The 20,977-nt window shown below is 45.2% G+C and overlaps 1 protein-coding gene across 3 annotated transcripts in view; it reads right to left on the minus strand.

The window, feature by feature from the left end:
- DLG3 (discs large MAGUK scaffold protein 3) overlaps positions 1 to 20,977 on the minus strand; it is a 59,689-nt gene that overhangs the window by 12,599 nt on the left and 26,113 nt on the right. For 2 of the 3 annotated variants that reach the window (XM_074208508.1, XM_074208509.1), the window contains exon 2: positions 9,076 to 9,190. In XM_074208508.1, the coding sequence (XP_074064609.1) occupies positions 9,076 to 9,146 (71 nt within the window). In that variant the 5' untranslated portion in view covers positions 9,147 to 9,190. Of the gene's footprint in view, positions 1 to 9,075; positions 9,191 to 14,745; positions 15,635 to 20,977 lie in introns of those variants that run through there. The other variant, XM_074208507.1, reaches the window with a different exon arrangement.

Consider the following 20,977-nt stretch of genomic DNA (forward strand, 5'->3'; position numbering starts at 1 on the left):
CCAAGAAAGGCAATCACCCAATGAGCAAGCCTTTCTCATTGCCCTGAGAAAAGCTCTTTTGTCTCCTGCAAGGTTACACACAGGAGTAGGGAGGGAGAAGACTGAAGCAGCAAAGACTAGGCCTTAATGCCATGTGCATGGGAGGGAGGAAGGAAAAGAGCAACAATGTAAACATGGGGTAACTCCAGGTCAACAACAATGTCAGCGTGACCTAGAACTGCATCTGATGGGCCCATGGGAGCTGACTGCTTTCTAGCAGCCTGATGCCTCAGTTAACCAGGGGGGCTTTCATTTTTTCCACTCAAGTTTCAGATTTGCCTTCATCATGCCAATATGTAGCCGGGCAGTAACTAAGAGACTCCATGGTGATGGTGAGGAGTGTCTGCGGCCCGGAATGCAAAGAACAGGATGGCAATTTCCATCACAAACTTGTTTCTGACCCACCAGAATTCAAAGGGTGGGAGTTGCCTATTGAATTGAGTTTTTTTTTTTTCTAGAAAGAAGTTTCACAATGTAAAGACTAACAAACTGCCTCCTGTGGGGGGGTGGCAGGAGGGAAGAGAGATTAGGGGGAAAAATTGTAAAACTCAAAATATATTAATTAAAAAAGAAATAAATTGCAGATAAATTAATTCTCATCCAAACAATGACAGAATGATAAACACTAATTCTCCTTTGCCACTTGATCTAGAAAACAAAAGGCCTGGAGTGGGGAAGACCCAAGTTCAAATGTGGCCTCAGATACTGAGACTAGCTGTGTGACCCTGGGTGATCCCCTTCATCCTGTTTGCCTTAGTTTCCTTATCAGTAAAAAGGGCTGGAGGAGGAAACGGTAAACCACTTGAGGATGGCTGCCAAACTTCAAAGGGGGTCATGAATGGTCAGCCATGACTTAACAACAACCAAGGCCCAATGTCTACAACTAGAAGTCTCAAAAAGTGTCGAGTCTACCATGAGGCAACAGACATACCTACAGCTAAGTAAGCACAAGGTTAAGTGAGGAGGAAGACAACACAAATAGCTGAGGAAATAAGGGAGGGTTTCTCAAAAGTGGCACCAGCACTGACCCTAAAAGGATGCTAAGAGTCTGGGAGGTGGAGATAAGACAGGAGTAAAGGAGATGTGGCTAGATAAAGATCTGGTGGTTCAAATGACTTAAGATGACTGACACACTGACCCAGAAAGGGAAAGTTGGGTTGTCACTGCTCCATTCCTGCTGCCCCCTCTACCCTGGTCACACCCCAGCTGGCATGCTTGCTTCTTAATGCCACAGGTTAGAAAGGATGTTGAGAGCCTGGCAAATGTCCATGGACAGGACAAAGCAATGGATCTGAGGAAACCAGGATAGAGTTGGTTGTGGAGAAGCTATGGCAGCATCTTTCAGCCCAGCTTAGAGTTTTAGTCTATCTAAGAGCAGCTGGAAGACCACTCATGGGGGAGGCCCCATTGATGCCGCTTTTGTTGTCTGGTTTGCGTGGGCCCACTTGTTTTCTGACTATATTTCATACTATGGGCAGAGGTGGCAGGGGGATATTGGCCTCGGGAGGTATCAGGAAGTCATTCGTGCTACTCAGCAAGCATCCATTGAGTCCCTTCTACATCCTAGGCTACTTTGGGGGGGGGGAGGAGAGAAGACAGAGCACCTTCACCCTAAAAGGCATTCATTAAGAAGGATTCAGGGAGACATATTGGCTAAGATATTATCCCTGCCCTCCCTGAGCCTCCATTCTCGTGGTACCTGCAGTAATGATTTCCTTGGAGTCTCACTACAGTACATAGGGAAGGGATGAGGGGTTGGGGGAGACTTGGCTTTAGACCTGTTGCACAGAGGAGGAGGAAGAAAATTTACAAAGGCCAGTGACCTGTCCAGGTCCACAAAGACAGAAAACCCCTGAGGAAGGTTTTGAATCCTGAGCTTCTGGATGACAAGGGCACCAGATCCTGCTGCTTCTTAGAGAACAACAGAGCCAAAAGCATGACTTGTTGAGAAATCAGAAAAATTTTCCTGGGGTGGAGGGTCAGGCTTAGTATTTGAGCCTGGTGGTCTTGAAACCAAAGGAAGATTGCAACAAGTAGAAATGGAGTCAAAAGGAACAACAATAAAAGCTTTGAGATCCTGCTCCAAGCTACAGGGTGACCCCTCCCCCCAACCCCAGAGGGCACCACCAAGCAATGATCCAAATTACTGGATACTTTCCAGAACTCCCACATAAACATAGCTACTTAGTTGAACCTAAACAAAGTTTGAATCAAGGCCAGCAACAATGAGACTAAGAGATGTCACTTCAAGGGGATGGGTGGTAAGCCTGTGGTATTAGCAAGCTTTTTTCTATGCCCCATGGGTACTCTTGGTGCTGTCTCAGAAGTGGTTCATGGGGATGGGGAGAGAGGGAAGCATTTTTGAGGAGCAGTGTGTCTTAAGGTTCCCCTCAACATCCCTATCTTCCTGGTAGGGCCAGAGCCCATTCCACCTCCTACAGAGGGTGCCTTGCCACCAAAGGCCCGGGTGTTGGTGTTCTTGAGTTTTTCTGCTGCCTCCCATCTCAAGGCTGGCTAAGGAAGCATGAGTTGGCTGAATAGCTGAGATTGTTGCTTGGAGATAGAGCAATATAGTGCCCTCCCTTTCCCCAGTTCCTGTCCCCAACATCTATTTAGCATACCCCAAGTTCCAAATGGGGTGCCTATTGCCATTGGGTTTTACTGTTCACTTTTGGCTCCATATCTGGAGTCAGAGGACTCAGTTTCTCATCCTTCCTCTGTCACTCGCTACAGAGCTCAGTTTCCTCATTCCACAAAAGAAGAGGGGCTGCATCTCCAAATCTGTGATGATGGCAGTTCTGTTATTTTATCCTTAAGATGAGTTTAAAAATAGTAATAAATTCTTGAATTTGTTTCGATAAAACACAAAGATATTTTGTTTTGCACAGATCATTTCAGAAAAAGTGTGGGGAGGCGTGATGATTTTTTTACTTTACAAAAGAGGGGCATTAGAGAAAATGTGGCAATCGCTCCCAGATAAGAATTGGTTGAAAGAACAAGGTGATGATGAAGAACAGCCTGGAATGGGAAAGGGGAGAGAAAGGTCAGCCACCTCCAAGTATTTTGTCTTTTCTACTGGGCCTAGTAGTGAGACCCTAGCTTTTTCCTATTTAGTAAAATGCTAAAAAGTATTTGTCATGTCTTGTGATTATTGAATATTAATCTTATGATTAAGAGAGTGCCAGCTCCTTGAGGGCCAGGAGTATTCATGTCTCCTTCCCAGCAGCTGGCACAATCATGCTTAGTAAATACTAGGAAAAATCAGCAGAGGCCTGACTGCACAGCACTGTTGGGATGCTTTGATCTTACAGGTAAGGAAGCTGCAACCCAGATGGGAAGGGACTTATCCAAGATCATGCAGCCAGTGAGTAAAAAAATCATTTGGCGATCAGAGAAGAATCACCAAAGGTTTTAAAGTAGGTACTGCCAATCAGAGCTGGACTTTGAGTGAGGTTCATGTGGCAGCTCTGCAGAGGCTGGAGGATTGGGAGGTTTCTTTGGGTTCAAGATGGGCTTCAAGATGTAAGTTGGAGGGGCGGCTAGGTGGCGCAGTGGATAGAGCGCCAGCCCTGCAGTCAGGAGTACCTGAGTTCAAATCCAGCCTCAGACACTTAATTACCTAGCTGTGTGACCTTGGGCAAGCCACTTAACCCCATTGCCTTGCAAAAAATAAAAAAAAAGGAACGATGTAAGTTTAAGGTACTGATAGACAGAGCATCATGGTGGAAATTCCTATAGATTCTTGGAAATTTAGGACTAGGGCTCCAGAAAAGGCCCAGGATTAGACAGGCAGATCCAGGAATCATCCTGGGGAGGGTTATCAAAGCACTTTCTTTGGGAATTTCTCTTACAAGTAGCCCAGGCATGAAAAGGCTCCATTTCAGAGATGGGAAAATTGAGGCCAGCAGGAAGTTGGAACTGGCAATATATGGCTCTTTGTCTTCTAACACCAAGTCCAATGCTTTTTGCTCACTCCTCCAAATACAACAGGAGGAACAGCAATGGATGGAATCAACAGAGTGGGGACAAAAGAAAGCCAAGCACGGATGTAAAGAGCCATCCACATATCTCCTCCCTCAGCACTGGAACTGACTGAAGGGTCAGATCTATACTCTGGCAGCATGATGGAGGCCAGATCTGAAGAGAGAGAGACTTCAAGTGGAGAATCCACTGGAAAACTATTCCAAGGGGCCAGATGAGAAGTGAGGCTAAAGGTAGATGTTCCAACATTTGGCAACAGAAAGGATACCTAAGATGAGAAAAGACTGAAGATGAAATTAAAACTGTCAAGACTGCTGCCCTCAATGGTGATAAGGAAAATCAAGAAAAGAGTGGGAGTGGGGAGAGAAATGAGTTTGAATGTTGAATTCAAGAAGCCTATGGGACATCCAGTTCCAGATGTTCAAATTGGCAAGGAAGGATTAGAGTTCAGGAGAGAGATTGAGGCTGGATAGAGAGATCTGGGAATCCTCTGCATAGAGCTGATCATCAAGCAAAAGAATAGAGAGGAAAAGGAAGAGGGAATCAACCAACAATCATTTATTCCTATACGCCAGGCTCAGAGCTAAGCACTGGGACTAACAGAGATAACAGTAAAAAGTCCCTCCTTTCTGGGGCTCACAGAGACAACACAGACTTTACGTGGAGTGACACAAACAAGGTAGTTTGGGGAGAGAGGGGAAACAAAACAACCTTCTTCATGTAGAAGTTAGATCTTGAAGATGACCCTGAATTCTTGAGGAGTGACAGGGCCCACAGAGGAGAAGGGCTTTATTCAAGGTCATGCCAAGAGGGATTCCAATCCAGGGCTTCTGGCTACAAATCTGGTGCTCTTTTCTTTTGAGGAATCATTCACCAAATCCTTTCACTGGAAGCATTCCCTGGTTGAGGGCCTGACATTCTTTCTGAAAGCCCCTGAGTCTTTTTTTTTTAGGTTTTTGCAAGGCAAACAGAGTTAAGTGGCTTGCCCAAGGCCACACGGCTAGGTAATTATTAAGTGTCTGAGACCGGATTTGAACCCAGGCACTCCTGACTCCAGGGCCGGTGCTTTATCCACTACACCACATAGCTGCCCCCCCAAGTCTTTAGGAACCTGCCTGACCAGTTTTCTTGGGCTCCACCGTTCCTGGTGGTGAGAGACCTTGTTCACTCAGCCAACTGCTCCAGACTTTCCTGATCCTTGATATCTAGCCTTCCTAATTTCAGCTTGACCACAAAAACTCTGTATACCCTAATAGCAACCTGGATGGACTCGCTCATTCCAACAGTGCAGCAATCAGGAACAATTTGGGGCTGTCATGGATGGAGAATGCCATCTGTATCCAGAGAAAGAACTGTGGAGTTTGAACAAAGACCTAAGACTATTACCTTCAATCTTATTGTCTGATCTTGTTATCCCTTATACTTTATGTTTCTTCCTTAAGGATCTGATTTCTCTCTCATCACACTGAATTTGGATCAATGTACACCATGGAAATAATGTAAAGACTGGCAAATTGCCTTCTGTGGGGGTGGGGGGGAGGGAAGTAAGATGGGGGTAAATTGTAAAATTCAAAATAAATAAAATCTTTAAGTATATAAAAAAAAATTTCAGCTTGGCAAACAGGTTCCTTTTAAAGCTACCATCTTAATTAAGCACCTACCATATGCAGAGGACTGTGCTGGGAGGGGTATATAACATAGGGGGAAAAAATGTCCTAGCCCCTGTCCTCATGGAGTTTGCAATTTAGTAGTTATAATATAGATACAAATAATTCCGAGGTCCTAGTGATAGGATGATTGTTATGGGGGTGGGGGAAAGAGAAGATGGAATCTGGGAAGGTAGAAACTGTTGCAATCATCTAAGCAAGAGGTGATGCATGTCTGGACCAGGGTGGTAGCTGTGTGAGCCCAAAGAAAGGGACCAGGCACCTCCCTGTTTATGGGGGACGAGACTGGAGGGTTGAGGGGGATTAAGGGTGGGACTGTGTTTACAAAACTGGAAGGATGGCACTGTCCTAGAGAGAAAGGAGGGCTAGGATTCCCAGATGGGGTGGGGAGCAGTGAGATGACAAACTCCATTCTGGACATGTTGAATCTGAGATGCTTATAGGCATCTCAATCTCAACCCCCCCACCCCACCCCCAAAACCCAGATATTCCAAATGGATGGAAATGTCTTCTAGGAAGCTAGTGGTTTATGACTGGTGCTCAGCAGAGACCAGCTCAGGGATACAGGGGAGATGGCGGAGGTCAGGACAAAGGTCATGGACAGTAGCTTTAGCACCTACTCTCCAACAACAGCTAGGATTGAAGATATAATTTTCTCATGAACTGTGATCCAAAGAGAAAAGCTCCTTCCCAAAATGACCAGCCTAGCTTTCTCCAGCCCTCCACTGCCCTACTGCATAGAAAGCCACCAAGAAGATTTCAGTGTCTGGGGCACAGGGGGAGGGCCCAGCCCTGAGTTCTAAGGGCAGACCAGAGGAGAGCTGCTCTGAAAAGTTGGATCCTGGAGGAGCTACCGTATGTCATTAAGAGGACTTTCCTCGGGCCAGTTAGGTGGTGAAGTGGCTAGAGCAACAGCCCTGGAGTCAGGAGAACCTGAGTTCAAATCCGGTCTCAGACACATAATAATCACCTAGCTGTGTGACTTTGAGTAAATCACTTAACCCCATTGCCTTGCAAAAACAATAACAAGAGGACTTTCCTCCTTTTCTCCCCTAGAAGTTGCAGGCCCAAATGGGTAATTATGGGCTGGGCTCCCAAAATAGGAAAGTTGGAGGAATTTAAATAACCCAGAGATACCTGGAAGGACATGGGCCCTCTGTGGAAACCCAGAAGAGGCTCTGCCAGTACAACCAGCATCCAGAGACCTAGGACCAGAGATCCATCTCATCTAGTCTTGTGATACTCATTTGAAATTGCTTCAAAATCACATGTGATCATCTGTCATCAAAGCACTTGTCTTCCTGTCTAGTGCCACATGATTTAGTGCTAGAGTGGCCCAAGGGGGGATCCCCACAATCAGTGCCAACTCTTGAAGCACCAGTTACCAGCTTCACCTAGGGGCCTGGCACATAGTAGGCACAACTTAAGGCTTTGTGAACAAATATTTCCTGAAAAAAGACCACAGGGCTCCCAATAAGGCTGCTCTGGCCTTCAGAGTCCAGAGAGGAAGAAGCCTTTGCCAAAGTCATTTTGCCAGTTCTGGTCCTCAACCTGCTAGCAGTCCACACGGGTCCAGCAAGAAAGTGCCAAATAGCCAAGCACCTCACAGCCCAGTAAGAGTGCCTGGTAACAACAGGAGCTTACTAAAAGCATACTTATATGAGCCTAACATGCTTTAGGGAGGTCCTGAGACCTGGGCTGCAGCACAGCACTTGGCTACGCAGGGGCTTCTGGGAATCAACTTCCCTCAGCTTCAAAGCCAGCTGGCCGTGTCCTCTGGGCCTCCTAGCCTCCATGCTCTTCTATGTTCAAGTGTGTTCAGGCAAAGAAGAAGCTGAACCTGGCCCTGGGAGAAGTCAGAAGAGGACAATTTGGAAACCAAGCTTTGCTTTCTTTTTGTCTAAGCTCTTTTATTTGCATATTGAAGGAAGTGATTTAGCGAGACACCAATGTTGCCCAGACCCACAACCCCCGGGGTCCAGCCTGAGAAGAGCTGTGGAGAAGATGCCAAGATGCCTGCTGCTTCTGAAGCACCAATAAGTTGAACATGGCCAAAGGACAGGACCAGGCTGGGGAGGGGGAGATGCAGAGGAGAGGGTAGTGAGGAGGAGCCATGGGGGAAAGGAGAAGTGGCAGCACTAAGGGGTTTTATGCAGCTCTTCACCTGGTCAGCTCATCCAGGCTTGGCTGGGGCCTGCCTGTGACCACACAGCCAAGTTACCAAGGGGTGCTGCCTCCAAGCTCCATTATTCACCCTTCTAAACAGTGTCTATCCACTGGCCATAAAAGATAAAAGGATGTCAGTGTGGCATTGAGAGGGTTATGAAGGGAAAGGAGGCACCTGTGACCCCAAGAAGGGAGAGCTGTGGCAGTAGAGACAAGGGTGTGGGGGGGCAGCAGGGAGGTTGCTCTGAAGGAATGATCCTGACCCAAAACACTAGGCAGCACCTCCCTCCACAGCTGGGCTGGGGCCCTCATTCTGATTCCTTCCTGTCAGCTTCCCGGGATGGGAACAAGGGCTCCAGTCTAGAAAAGAGGATTTCATTTTGATTTCCAAGCCTAGCCATGTTACTTTCCTGGGCATGACTCCCCACACCTTTCTTTTCCCCTCAAGAATTGCAGGCTTAGGAAAAGGGAGAGAAAGGTGCTATTAACACCCAAGGAAATCATCTTGGGTAAGAACAGAGGGGTTTCTGGGAGACTTTCTGGCCAAAAAGGTTGACTCCCCTCTTTGGAGTCGGGAACATATTGAAAGATGAAAAATAAATCTAGCACCACACAAAGAAGAGCAATCACCATTCTCACTGGACCACCTTCGCCATCCCACACCCCAAGGTCAGGAGAGCTGTCTTATCGCTAGGGACCTGGCAAAAAGTTCTCACCGATCCCGGCAAAACTCAGCGTGTGGTCGAAATTGCCCCAAGCTGCCTCCAAGGCACAGACACAGGCTCATCTCCCCCTTCCTCTTGTGGAGACTGATGTGGCCCTCATCTTACTCCTGGTCTTTGGTTCTCCAGTCTTCACCCAAATGCATCTCATTTTAGAGAGCCAGGAGCAAGAAGCTCAGCAGTCCTGGGGCCTTGTCCAAATTGTGGTCACTGAGGCCCAGACTCAGTGAAATACATGAACCCAAGCCTTCTAAGTAGAAGAAGGGATACCAGGATTTTCCCCCAAATCAAACCAGCTTGCAAGGCTAGGACTTTGAAGAGAGAAATGCTACTTGAGTCCTAAATCACGACAGCCACCCAACAGGATTCTGGAATTCTAGAAGACTGAGCTCATTGAAAAGCAAAAGGTGAGGGAGGAGCCACTGACCAATTCTCCAAGCCAAGGGCTCCCACTAGATAATCAGAAGGCCAGATGGCAGCAGGACAGACAACCAGCTTACCGGACATAGAGAGATCTCTTCTCACTGGTCCGAAGTGAGCCAGACCCAGAGCTCATGCTGCTGTTCATCATCTGTTCCCGCAAGTCGTGGATCTTGGATTCAAAGCGACTGTATTCTGGAGGGGGGGGGGAGAAATGAGAAGAGAGTTAAGTAAGGTGCCAAGTACCCTACAATCTAAATTTCAGGGAGATCCAACAGAACATTGTAAAATAAACGCTGAAAGCAGCTTCCACCAGCCCCGTTGGTCTTTGCTTGGTAGCCAGAACTTGACCTACCTGGGAAAAGAAGGTTTTCCCATTCCAATAGGAGGAAAAAAATATGTTTGAAAAATGGGCAAAGGGCAGCTAGGTGGTGTAGTGGATAAAGCACTGGCCTTGAAGTCAGGAGTACCTGGGTTCAAATCTGGTCTCAGACACTTAATAATTACCTAGCTGTGTGGCCTTGGGCAAGCCACTTAACCCCATTTGCCTTGCAAAAACCTAAAAAAAAAATGGGCAAGATTTGGACAACCTGAGATAGAGAAGACCTTTACTGGCCTTGAAATATGATCTTTGAACAAACAACTGGAAAGAGGTTCTAATTTTCTCTTTACAACATCAAGACCAAAGGAAAACAGATGGCGGAAGAGACTCAAACAACCAGTACAAAGTGGTGGTCTGAGGACAGGCCTGAGGTCACTGCCTCCTCCTCAATCCAGACAGCAGAAGCAAAAATGGGTTACTCGCTGAAGAAGGGGTTTCAACATTAATGACCAAACTCATCCAACCCACTAAGACACATGTCACCACTTCCCTAGCCCCATATCACACCTCGCTCATCTGCTCAAAAAGCCCATCACAAAACAACCAAGAGCCCTTCATTTCTCTTGCCAAATCCAAAATAAAGATGAGGGGGGGGGGAGAGGAAAGGTGATTATCACAACAGGATTTACCAGGGGATTTTTACAAGTACTCATTTCCCCTAGTGAATTTACAAGGAATTCATTTTTAACGAACATTCTCTTCCCAAAAACACACCTAGGTGAAACAGGGCGACTTGTATACTTCAGATAGAGGGAAATGAGAGCCAATGAGCCAATGGTCACTGGAGTCTGCTTTTTCAGAATGGAGGTTGTTTGTTTCCGAACGAAGCAGCAAGACCCTGCCAGGGCCCATTCCACAAAAGCAAGTCAGATACCACAGAGGGTTGGCACTTGGCACCCCCATCTCGTTTGGAGGGTCAGAGAGGCAGAACCAAACACCTGTTCTGCCACGTGACGCTCCTCCTTTCCTCAGCAGGGCACGGTGCCCTTCAGCTAAATAAAAAGGTGGAGGGAAGGGGTGGGGTGACCAGGACGGCTCGTACAAGGTTGCAGCTTCTCAACAATGGCTCAGTCTATTATCCATGAACACAACAGGCCTAGCTTAGTTTCTTTCATTCACCAAAGCCTGCAAAGTGTTCAGGTGATTTGTCTTCATTACTATTCTCCTCCCTGAAACCCCAGAGAAAGCAGCTAAGTCAGTGACCCATCCTATAGATAGGGAAAAAAGCCTCCAAGTATGGGGACCCCTCATCTCCATATTGTTGATGGCAATATGGAGGCACCGGTGGCCCATCAAACCCTCTTAGGGAAATCCTCCCAGGCCTCACCTGAGGGTTTCAGCCCTACCACTGGACTATAAGCCCTGTCATGGCAAATGCCTTTAATATACTGAGGTCACCCAAGGCCTTCAAGGAAAGGGGCACTTCCTAAGTACCTGGAGAAGTTCCAAAATCCCATGCCATGTCAAAGTCATGAATGTCTTTAGAAAGAAAGCATTTTACTCAACCACACCCATTTTACAGAAAAAGAGACTAAGGTTCAATGAGGAAAAGGAGTTTTTGCTTTTTGTGAAGAAACATAGGTGGAGGTAGAATTGTGGATTGATGAATGGTCAGAACTTTCCTTCAAGGGATCCTAGAAATCAGGACAACTAGCTCATTTTAAATAGACTTAATAGGTCAAGTGTCCAGTCTTACATTTGCATTTGAACAATCCCCCTCAGAAGTGAGAGGCCGGGCAAGAGAATCAGTTAGCTGAAAAAAAATCTTGGCATCTGAGTGGAGCCAGTCAGGGGAGATGGCGGCCAAAAGATCCAGGGTCTTTGAGGAGGTGATGAGCCCAAATAGACCAGCCTAACCATACTCTTGTCCAGTTCTGGGTACCACGATTTGGAGAGAAAACCTGGAGAGAGGGTCCATATATCAGAGGAACCACTTGAAGGAATGGAGATGCTCAGCTCCCATCTCCAAGTCTTTAGGCAGATGGGGCCAGATGGCTGCTGACTTCCCTTCCAGCTCTGCTATTCGATGGTTCTACTGAAAAGAAATCTCACTGCTGCTCCCTTGTGCTCCACCACACCCATCCAGCAGAACGAAGCTCTTGCCCTGCTAAATGAACAATGAAAAAAAAAGCAAAGACTCCTATATTTTACAGATAAGAGCACTGAAGTCTGTGGATGGGGATTAAGTAACTTATCAGGGTCACAGGACAGCCCACAATCGACACTGGGTTTTTTTTTCCCCTTTGGTTTGATTGCTGCCCAACCAAAAACAACGAAAGAGGCCCAGACTGCTCAGGGGGCCACTGTGATCACAGGATCAAGCCAAGATTTAGGCCAGAAGGGAGCTGGGCCCATACTCAGCTTCCTGTTGACCATCCCTTGCCTGAACCAGAATAGAGCTGACAGACTGAGGATAGTACCATGTGGCAGGAAGAGCTCTCTGCCAAGGCAGGCCCATTTTTAGGGAAGATGAATAAAAGAAATATGTGATAAACCCAGAAAGGAAAAAAACAGCTCTCCTTGTATCTGTTTGTTCTTTTTCAACTTGTTTTTATTTTTCATTCTTTGGAATCAACTCATCCCATTCCACTCCCACTAAGCAGCCAGGCCATGACAGTTGCTTGGTAACTAAGTCTCTTCAAAATAAAAAATTAAAAAAAAAAACCAAACCCCCACTTCCTTAAAGCTTGAGGCTGAGACCGACAATCCAACTTTCTGGAGACTTGGTGCTCCAAAAAGACAGCAGCTGCCTGGGTAGTCTCAAATGCCTTCATTTGTCCATCCTGGGGGCTACTCAACCTAATTAGGGGGAGATTTCCAAAGCTTCCCAGTTTGCCTGGCTCTTGCACTTCCTACCAGCCCTGGGAAATCGATGTCATTATTCCCCTCATTTTTTAGAGCAAGAAACTGAGACCAAGAGAGTTGAAGGAGAGTTGCAGCAGTGAGCCAGGGCTATGGCAACTGGAAACTAAAAGGGTCCTGGAGTTGGACTACCAAGACCAAGGTTCTTTTATAAGCCCTATGATCTTGGGTAAGGTCCAAAGACCCTGAACCTTAGTTGACTTCTCTGGAACTTTCTAGGGCTAGTCCTAAATCCTCTGCATTTCTTAATCCCTTACTGACTCCAGGCACTGAGCTCAATGCTTTTCTACAAATATGAGTTCATTTGATCCTCACAACAACCCTGCTGCTCTTGTCCCCATTTTCCAGCTAAGGGAGCAGAGGCAGAGAGAGGTTCAGTGACATGGCTGATGTCAGATCTGATCTCAAGTCTTCCTGCCTCCAGGCCCAGCACTCCCTCCAAGGTAGCAACTCCCCCCCTCCAGCTGCCTTTAGAGCCCATAGACAGAAACTACTGAAAAAACTGCCCCCCCCCCCCCGCCCCGCCGCTTGAGCCCTGAGACTGCTCTTCAGCCCTGAAGGCCTGCTCAGCAAATGGGAACAGTCCATCTCCTTGACACGTCTGGTGGTAACCCTGGTGGATGACTGAGCATCTGAGGGTTCTCTAAACCACCAGGAAAGCCTGACAGAGTGAAGTTCATGGGATGCGGGGGAGATAAGAGGGCCAGAGAGCCCATAACTCAGAAGAACTACCCTAGTCAATCCAGGTTGGGCACAAGATGCAGTTCAATTAGGAGCACTTCTCAAAATGGCAGGTACAATTTTCTGACGTAAGAAATGTCCAAGTGACAAGCCACTTAGCTCCAGGTCACATGATCCAGTCCATGAGAGCCCCCCCCCCCCCCCAAATATGCTGTTCCCAGGATCCCTCCCTCATCTTGTCCAATTTCTGACAAGGACAGCAAAAAGATGAAGAGATGGGGTATAGTAGGAGGCTGGCCTGAGTGGGCATCACTAGAAGCAGAGGTTGGCCAGTTTACAGGAACACTTAGTATGAACCAGCAGGCACTGTGCTAAACAGAGAATCCAAGAAAGGTCCTTGAGAAATTTACAATCTAATGGAAGGAGATGCCCTGCCAACAAGATCTAGAAAGGAAAGAAAACTCTAAGACTAAGGAGGAACAGGAAAGCCTCCATGGGGGAGGAAATTTTGAGGTGAGATTTGAAGGGAGCAAGAGGATGTTCCAGGTCTGAAGGTCAGTCAGAGAAAATGCCCAGAGCTGAGAGATAGCAGGGAAGGACTAGGCAGGAGCTCAGTGGCAGTGGAGAAGAGTAGAGAGGAAGGGGAGGAAGGAGTCAATGAAAGACTGCAAAGCCTCCCCCAAGGCCCCCAAACTGTACTTTCCATCTGAGTGAGCTTGCTTGAGTCTTGCCCTCTCCCCCATCCCTCCCTCTGTGCCCTGACCTCTGTTTCTTGTGGCAAACCCACAAGATCATACCCCTGTTTGCTTTTTCAAATGATGATCATCCCATTTTATATCTGTTTGTGGCTGAACTTCTCGAGTGAGAGGTGACCGACCACCTGCCACCCCACCTTCATTATCTGTAGTCTGGCTTCCAAGCCCTCCCCAGTGTCATCAGTGCTACCCCCTCTGCTCAAACTGGATGTTACTTTCTTGGCTTTTTGTGCCTCCGATGCTTCAGGTTACCCCTTCCTCTGGGCCTCATATGGATGCTCCATTCTTGGCTCCCCTCCCGTGGTTTCTGTTAGCTCCTTTTCCTCTTCCTCAAACACCTCAAACCTGGGCATAGCTTGAGGCTCTCTGTGCTTCTCACTGTCTCCACTCACTCCCCAAATCAATCTCCCAGTCTCAGTGGTCTCAACGATCACATGGGGTAATTAATCCCATCAGGAGTACCTAGCTCATCTGGCTGTTGGGAGGTTCAGGGTACACCTAGAAAGTGTTCTAGAAATGGCAATTATCATTTTCACTCATCTCTAGTCATCGCTTCCAGCTTTATGCTCAAACCCCCAAACCAAACTCACAGTTTCCTAATCCCTTCCTTATTCTCAGTGGCAGTCCCATCCCAACCCAAGCTAACAAATAGTCCAGTACCCAACTGGGCCAACTTCTTCCAGCTTTGACGATTCACCTCCTTCAACACCCCTAGCTTCTAGCCAAGTCGAGGTCTGGGCAACTTTAACATTTATTTAGCTAGTACCCCCTTCCCCCCATCTACTTTTATACCCATTAGAATAATCTCCTCTTTCATCACTCCCCAACTAAAGATCTCACTTTGCTGCCTGCCTCAGCCTGGTCTGAAAGGTCTTACCTCCCCACCTTCACCAAACATCTCCATCTTTAAACCTGAGTACCCTGCTGCCTTCCCCTGTGCCAACTCATGCCCTTACCATTATCTAAAACTCAGCTCCAAATTCCCTTGGTCTAGACAGATTTCTATGAGCAGTGCACTGTGGGTCAGAATCTGCTCAGGCTTCATGTACTAGTCAATGAACCAGACTCACCAGGGAGGGTTCACACAGCATCTGATCATTCAGTCTCTTCCTCAGTTGTCAGATGGGTGCCAGAGGTCCTATTCTCTCACCTCCAAGGCATGGCTTTTCTATAATTGTTCAGTCCCACCTCCAACCTCAACGCAGGAATCTTTTTGACAGCATTCCTTGTCAATGGCCCGTCTGAAATTGGAGACTTCTAGCACCTAAAGGGAGTGAGCTCCCCAGAGCAGCCTTTGCCCTGGCTGGGTTGACCCACTGCCAAGTGCTGCCTAAGAGCGGAAATGTGCCTTTTTAACCAGGCCAAGGTCAAGAGGGCTACAAAACATCCCCCAAAGTGATGTCCTGATGATACAGCAGCAGGAACCTAGGCACAATCCATCCATGGGTCACAGGAAGAGGGATGGGGTTGGGAGGAAAGGCCTTCCAGAGTCACCCAGAGCAACCATATCCAACTCAAACAGAATCAAATAGCCAGATGGCAGGCTCCCTGCCAGCCCAGATGGACATTGTCTTAGGATTTAATGCTATTTATGTTTTATTGTAATTTTGTTTCTTTTGTGAAATATTTCCACTGAGGAGTGCCTAGAACATGGGACAGGAGGAGGATTTAAATTCTGAGGCTACCACTCTACCCACTGCACCACAATGCCTCTCCTGCTTCAATATAATCGAATATGAATGTGCCCAGATAAAGGGTGGAAAGGTCAACCTCTGACCCAAGTCCTTGCTCAAGCTAAAGCCTGCCTCTCATCTTTGTCATCATCATAGTTAACATTGACATAGCACTTTCAGATTTGCAAACACTGCAAATATGAACTCGCTGGAGCCTCACATCAACCCTGAGACATGGGGTCCATTATGAAGCCCATTTTGCGGAAGAGGAAACTGAGGCACCCAGAGGTGGAGTGACATGCCCAGAGTCTACTTTTTTTCTCTAAAACTTCATTCACTGTGATCTCATTAGCTCCCAAGGGCCCAAATTTTCTCTTCACATATGACTACCAAATATACTGATGTAGGCTTCAAGACCTTTAGTCCCACATCACCAACTATAATAACCAGAATTGATAAGAATCCTGCATTTGAAAACAATCAAGCCTAAATCTCTGCCTCTGCTTCTTGCCACCTGGTTGGCTTTGGGGAGGTTGACTGACCTCTTTGGGCTTCAGTTTCTTTATCTGTAAAATGAGAGGTGAATTGCTAATTAAATTATGGAGTGATGAAATGGGGTAGGCATGCCTGGTTCTCTGAGTTCTCTCCAGGAAAGACCACAATGGAGCACATAGTGAGGTTGCAATCCTACTTTAATAAGGCACAGAAGGTAAAGACCAGTGATAAAAGGGAGATTGCTGAGGCTGACAGCATGGGGAGAGGGTGGTAAAGATAGGCAGGGACAGATGATGGAGACAGGGAGAGGCACAGAGAATCACTCCCATAACTTTGAAGTAGAGTTGGGATCCCTTTGTAGCATGGAGCCAAATGGAGGGGGAAGATGGCCCACAAGGACAGGAGTTTGGGAGATCTCATTTTTATAGGATTGTAAGGAACAGATTAACTCTTATCTGTGCTACCTTGGGGTTAGCTCATTAATCTACCAAAGTCATCCCAAAGTTGTTGGTCAAACTTGAAAGTCAACACATCCATATCATCATATCATCAGTGCCAGTTGCTGGTCTGACTAGGGAAGTCTGGAACTCACCTGAGATTTAGAGATCATAGGAGCCAAGACCCTGATGGTGTCTACATGGCATCCCCTGATTCAACACATATTCTCAGGGCATGATTTTTGGTCGCTATAAGATATGATTTTTCAATGATGCTCCTTCAAACTTTGGACAATTTGTACATGATTTCTAGCTTCCCTTTGCAGTCTTACTTGCTACTATTATACTACTACTTATAAATTTACTAAACTGACCAGAAGGGGGTAGGAATCTGGGTGAACCAGAACAAGATACAATTTTAACACAAGTGGGTTAGACTCCATGAAACTCACAATCTCTTCCAGCTTTAAATCTATGATTATTATTACCTTATTTCTAGAAGCCATGTTTCTCAAGAACCCAAGATCAAAATGGTTGTCATATCATACAGCTGACAGATGATAAGCTTGCAGTTCCTAAAACCTCAAGATCTTTCTTTCAAACTGCTGTTTAACCATGCCTTTCCCATTTAATATTTGTGAAGTTTATTTTTTGAATCCCACAGAACTGACATTTATCCCTGTTGAATTTCACCTACATATTCTAGATTGTTAACACCGTTTAGGATCCTGATTCTGTCATCTAATGTGTTAGCTATCCATTTCAACTTTGTGTCAGCTGCAGACTTGATCACCCATACCATCTATGCCTTGACTTAGTTTATTGATTAAATGATCAACCACACAAGGAGGCCCAATTCGGCTCCCTTGGGGAGATCACCTGCCAAGCTGACATCAAGCCATAATTAATTAAACCCGTGTAGAGTCATCACGCAGTTAGAAATCCACCTAATTCTTTTGTATTTTTGTAGAAATGATGGTTTAGACCAACATCTAATACTGCACAACACAATAAGTTCAAAATAGATAAGTAATCTGAATGTAAAAGGCCACAGCAAAGAAAAAAAATAAGAGCAAGATCAGTACCTTTCTTAGGAATAGCTAAGGGAAGAACTATTAACCAAAAAAGAGATAGGGAGTTCATAAAAGATAAAATAGATCATTTTAATTTCAATTACACGAAATTGAAAGGCTCTGCACCAACAAAATCAATGCAGGTAGGATAAGAAAAGAAACCTTTGATTGGGGAAAAAGAGTTCTATTTATGTTAATTTTCTTACGTGACTAAGATAGATTACAAGTATACAAAGTTTACAAAAAATAGCGAACTATTAATCATATGAAAGATTGAACAGTAACAATGAAAGTTGTAAATCAAAAGAACTCTGTGATTTCACATCATACCCTGAAAACTGGTGAAGAATGACAAAAGATGGAAATTATATCAATTGAAAACAACTTGGCAAAGCTTAAAAAGCTGCATTCTGTTCTACTAAATCCAAATAAAAAATAAACATGTAAAAAAGTGACAAAAACATCTATACTACTTGACCCACAGATTCCCCTTTTGGCCTGTAATATAAGACTGAGGTGGATAAAAAAGAAAAATTCTCTATATAACAAAATATTCATAGCAACAACTTTTTTGTGGTAGTCAAAACCTGGGAGCTAAGATGCCCATCAACTGAGGAATGGCTGAATAAATGGTGGTCCATGAATATTTGTAATGCCATCTTACTGTACTGTAAGAAACAACAAGAATGATGAATGCAGAGAAGTAAAAGGAGATTTATATGAACAGGTATAGAATGAAATGAACAGAGAACCAGGAAAATATTAATATAAGCTAGTTAAAATCCTATTTACATTGCTAAAATAATGTAAATGGATCCCCCCTCAAAAACCAATACTATGAAAGCGTAATGACCAAGTTTGGTCTTAAAGAAAAACTGAAAATACACTTCCTTTCCTTTTCTTTGCAGAGTAAAAATATTACCAATAACGTGGATATGGTGGTTTCTTTTGTAGCACTGATTCTTATCTGCCCTTCTTTAAAAAAAAAGAACTTGTGGGGGGTGAGGGGAGGGAAGTAAGATTGGGGGAAAATTGTAAAACTCAAAATAAATAAAATCTTTAATAAAAAAACAAAAAAGAATGTTTAGTGGTGGGTTGGGACAAGAAGAGAGCTATCTATACTCAGAAAAGTATTTACATTAGTAAATATAAGAGTATTTATCAAAACAAGAATCAAATCAAACCTAAGTGACTTATATCTACAGCAGGGCTTCTTTTCTAATCATTTTATTTATTTATTTTTCCAACTAAATGCAATGGTAGTTTTCGATGAAGAAGGTTTTGAGTTTTACATTTTTCTTCCTCCCTCCTTTTTCCTTCCCCCTTACCTCTGACAGAAAGCAATCTAACATAGGTTACACATGTAAAGAAGAATCAAATCAAATTGGAAACAAACATTAGACAGAAAAAAATAATATATACGACAACTTTTTAACCACTGAAGATGGTAAGCTTTGGTCTGCATTTCAACTCTACAGATCCCTCTCTGGTTGTGGATGGCATTTTCCATCACAAGTCTTTAAGAATTGTTTGATTACTGTACTGCTGAAGTGAACAAGTTCATCATAGTTCATCATCACCCCAAGGTGGACAGCAGGGGTTCTTCACCTGGCTCTGTAAACTTGTTTTTATTTCATGTTGTAATAATAAACTGCATAAACATGGGGGCAATAATCAACCTTTATGGACTTGCTTATTCCATCAGTGCAACAATTAGGAACAATTTTGGGTATCTGGGAAGGAGAATCCCATCTGTATCCAGAGAAAGAATTGTGGGGTTTGAACCAAGACCAAGGACTATTACCTTCAATTTAGGGGAAAAAAACTGCTATCTTATTGTCTGATCTTGTTATCTCTTATACTTTATGTTTTTTCCTTAAGGATCTTATTTCTCTCTAATCACATTCAATTTGGATCAATGTATACCATGGAAACAATGGAAGGACTGACAGATTGCTTTCTGTGCGGGGTGGGGAAGAGAAGGAAGGATAGGGGACAAATTGTAAAACTCAAAATAAATAAAATCTTTAAAAAAAATTGGGGGGGTGGCTAGGTGACACAGTGGATAGAACACTGGCCTTGGAGTCAGGAGTACCTGAGTTCAAATCCGGCCTCAGACACTTAATAATTACCTAGCTGTGTGGCCTTCAGCAAGCCACTTAACCCCACTGCCTTGCAAAAACTTTAAAAAAAAAAGAAAAGAAAAAAAAATAACCTGCATACATTTTACAGCAATAAATGGGATCACATTGGTAAAGTGCTTCATACACTTGAAAGGCTTAGATCAGGGCTAGCTAGGATCACAAACTTCAAGGAGGGACTTGGGGTCTTAAAGGTTGTTTGGCAAGTTCACTGGGTTAAACAGCTAGCAGGAGGCAACCAAGGGGCACTACAGAACATAGGGCAGTAGACCTGGAGGCAGAACACCTGAGTTCCAAAACAGGCTCAGATGCTTTCTAGGTGGGTGATGCTGGACCAATCATTTCATTTTTGTCTGACTCAGTTTATTCATCTGTAAAATAGGGGAAAATAATAGTACCCACCTCCCAGGATTATTGTGGGAAATAAAATGAGACCCTTTTGGTAAAGTGTTTTGCAAATCTGAAAGCAGGTAAAGAAAGGCTAGTTGTTTGCTTTCCGCATCAAAAAAAAAAAATTCTTCTGACAACACAGAAAGGTTCCTTTCTCTCAGTTTGGTAACCCTCTACAACAAAAGAACTCAGATGACTGGGAGGCAAGCAGGTAGATAGGCAGAGGACCAACCAAGCACTTGGGCCTGTCTATAAGGAAGCCAGGCAGGATCTTATCACTCCCCCACCTCTTTTTTGAGCCGCTCACTGGCCAGCTCCTTAGGTGAACTTTGTAGACTATTCTTCCATGTGCCAGCTCAAAACACATTGCAAAGGAGCGCTTTCCCTTTACCCCCAAATCCCTTCATTTTCTTTCTTTCTTCATTAGTCACACCACTCCACAACCCAAGCCTGATCTACACCAAAGCCAAGCAGTTGCCAGATCTCACCATCTTCCTCCACAAGCTCTGGCTCCCCTGTGCCCTTTGCCATCCCGTGTCCACAATCATCAGTGTACATCACCCACCAGGCCCTCAGTACTCACCTCAACCACAACCCTGACCTCCTTGCCTCTGCTATTCCCCCCTCTCCATTTATCTTTCCCACATCTGCTCAATTGATATTCCTAAAGCATCATGCTCAGAGCCAAATTACTCTGTTAGATTATGAAAACCTGTTGCCACAGGACCCTTGCCCATCTTTCAAGATTGATTTCACATCTTTTATATTCCCTTCCAACCAGCTGTTCTGTCTCTTCCCCCCATGCCCTTGCCCAGGCCACCACCCTATGCTTGGAATGCCCCCCCCCAAAAAAAAACTGTCACTGCTCTCCTCACTCCCTCCAAATTATTTTGCATTAACTTCGGATAACTTCCCCCAGAAGAATACCATTCTTTTGTTTTGAAAAGGGGTCCTGGGCTAGGCCCAGACCCAGAGGGAGCTGAGGAAGTTGCCCCTTCTACTAATGCAATTTGAGTTGCTTCTCTCCAACTTAAAAGTCTCAGAGAGATGCCTAGGGAATCACTGAGGGGCACTGAGGCAGGCTTTGAGCATA

The sequence above is a fragment of the Macrotis lagotis genome, chromosome X (assembly GCF_037893015.1).
Source record: "Macrotis lagotis isolate mMagLag1 chromosome X, bilby.v1.9.chrom.fasta, whole genome shotgun sequence".
Lineage (NCBI taxonomy): Eukaryota > Metazoa > Chordata > Mammalia > Peramelemorphia > Peramelidae > Macrotis > Macrotis lagotis.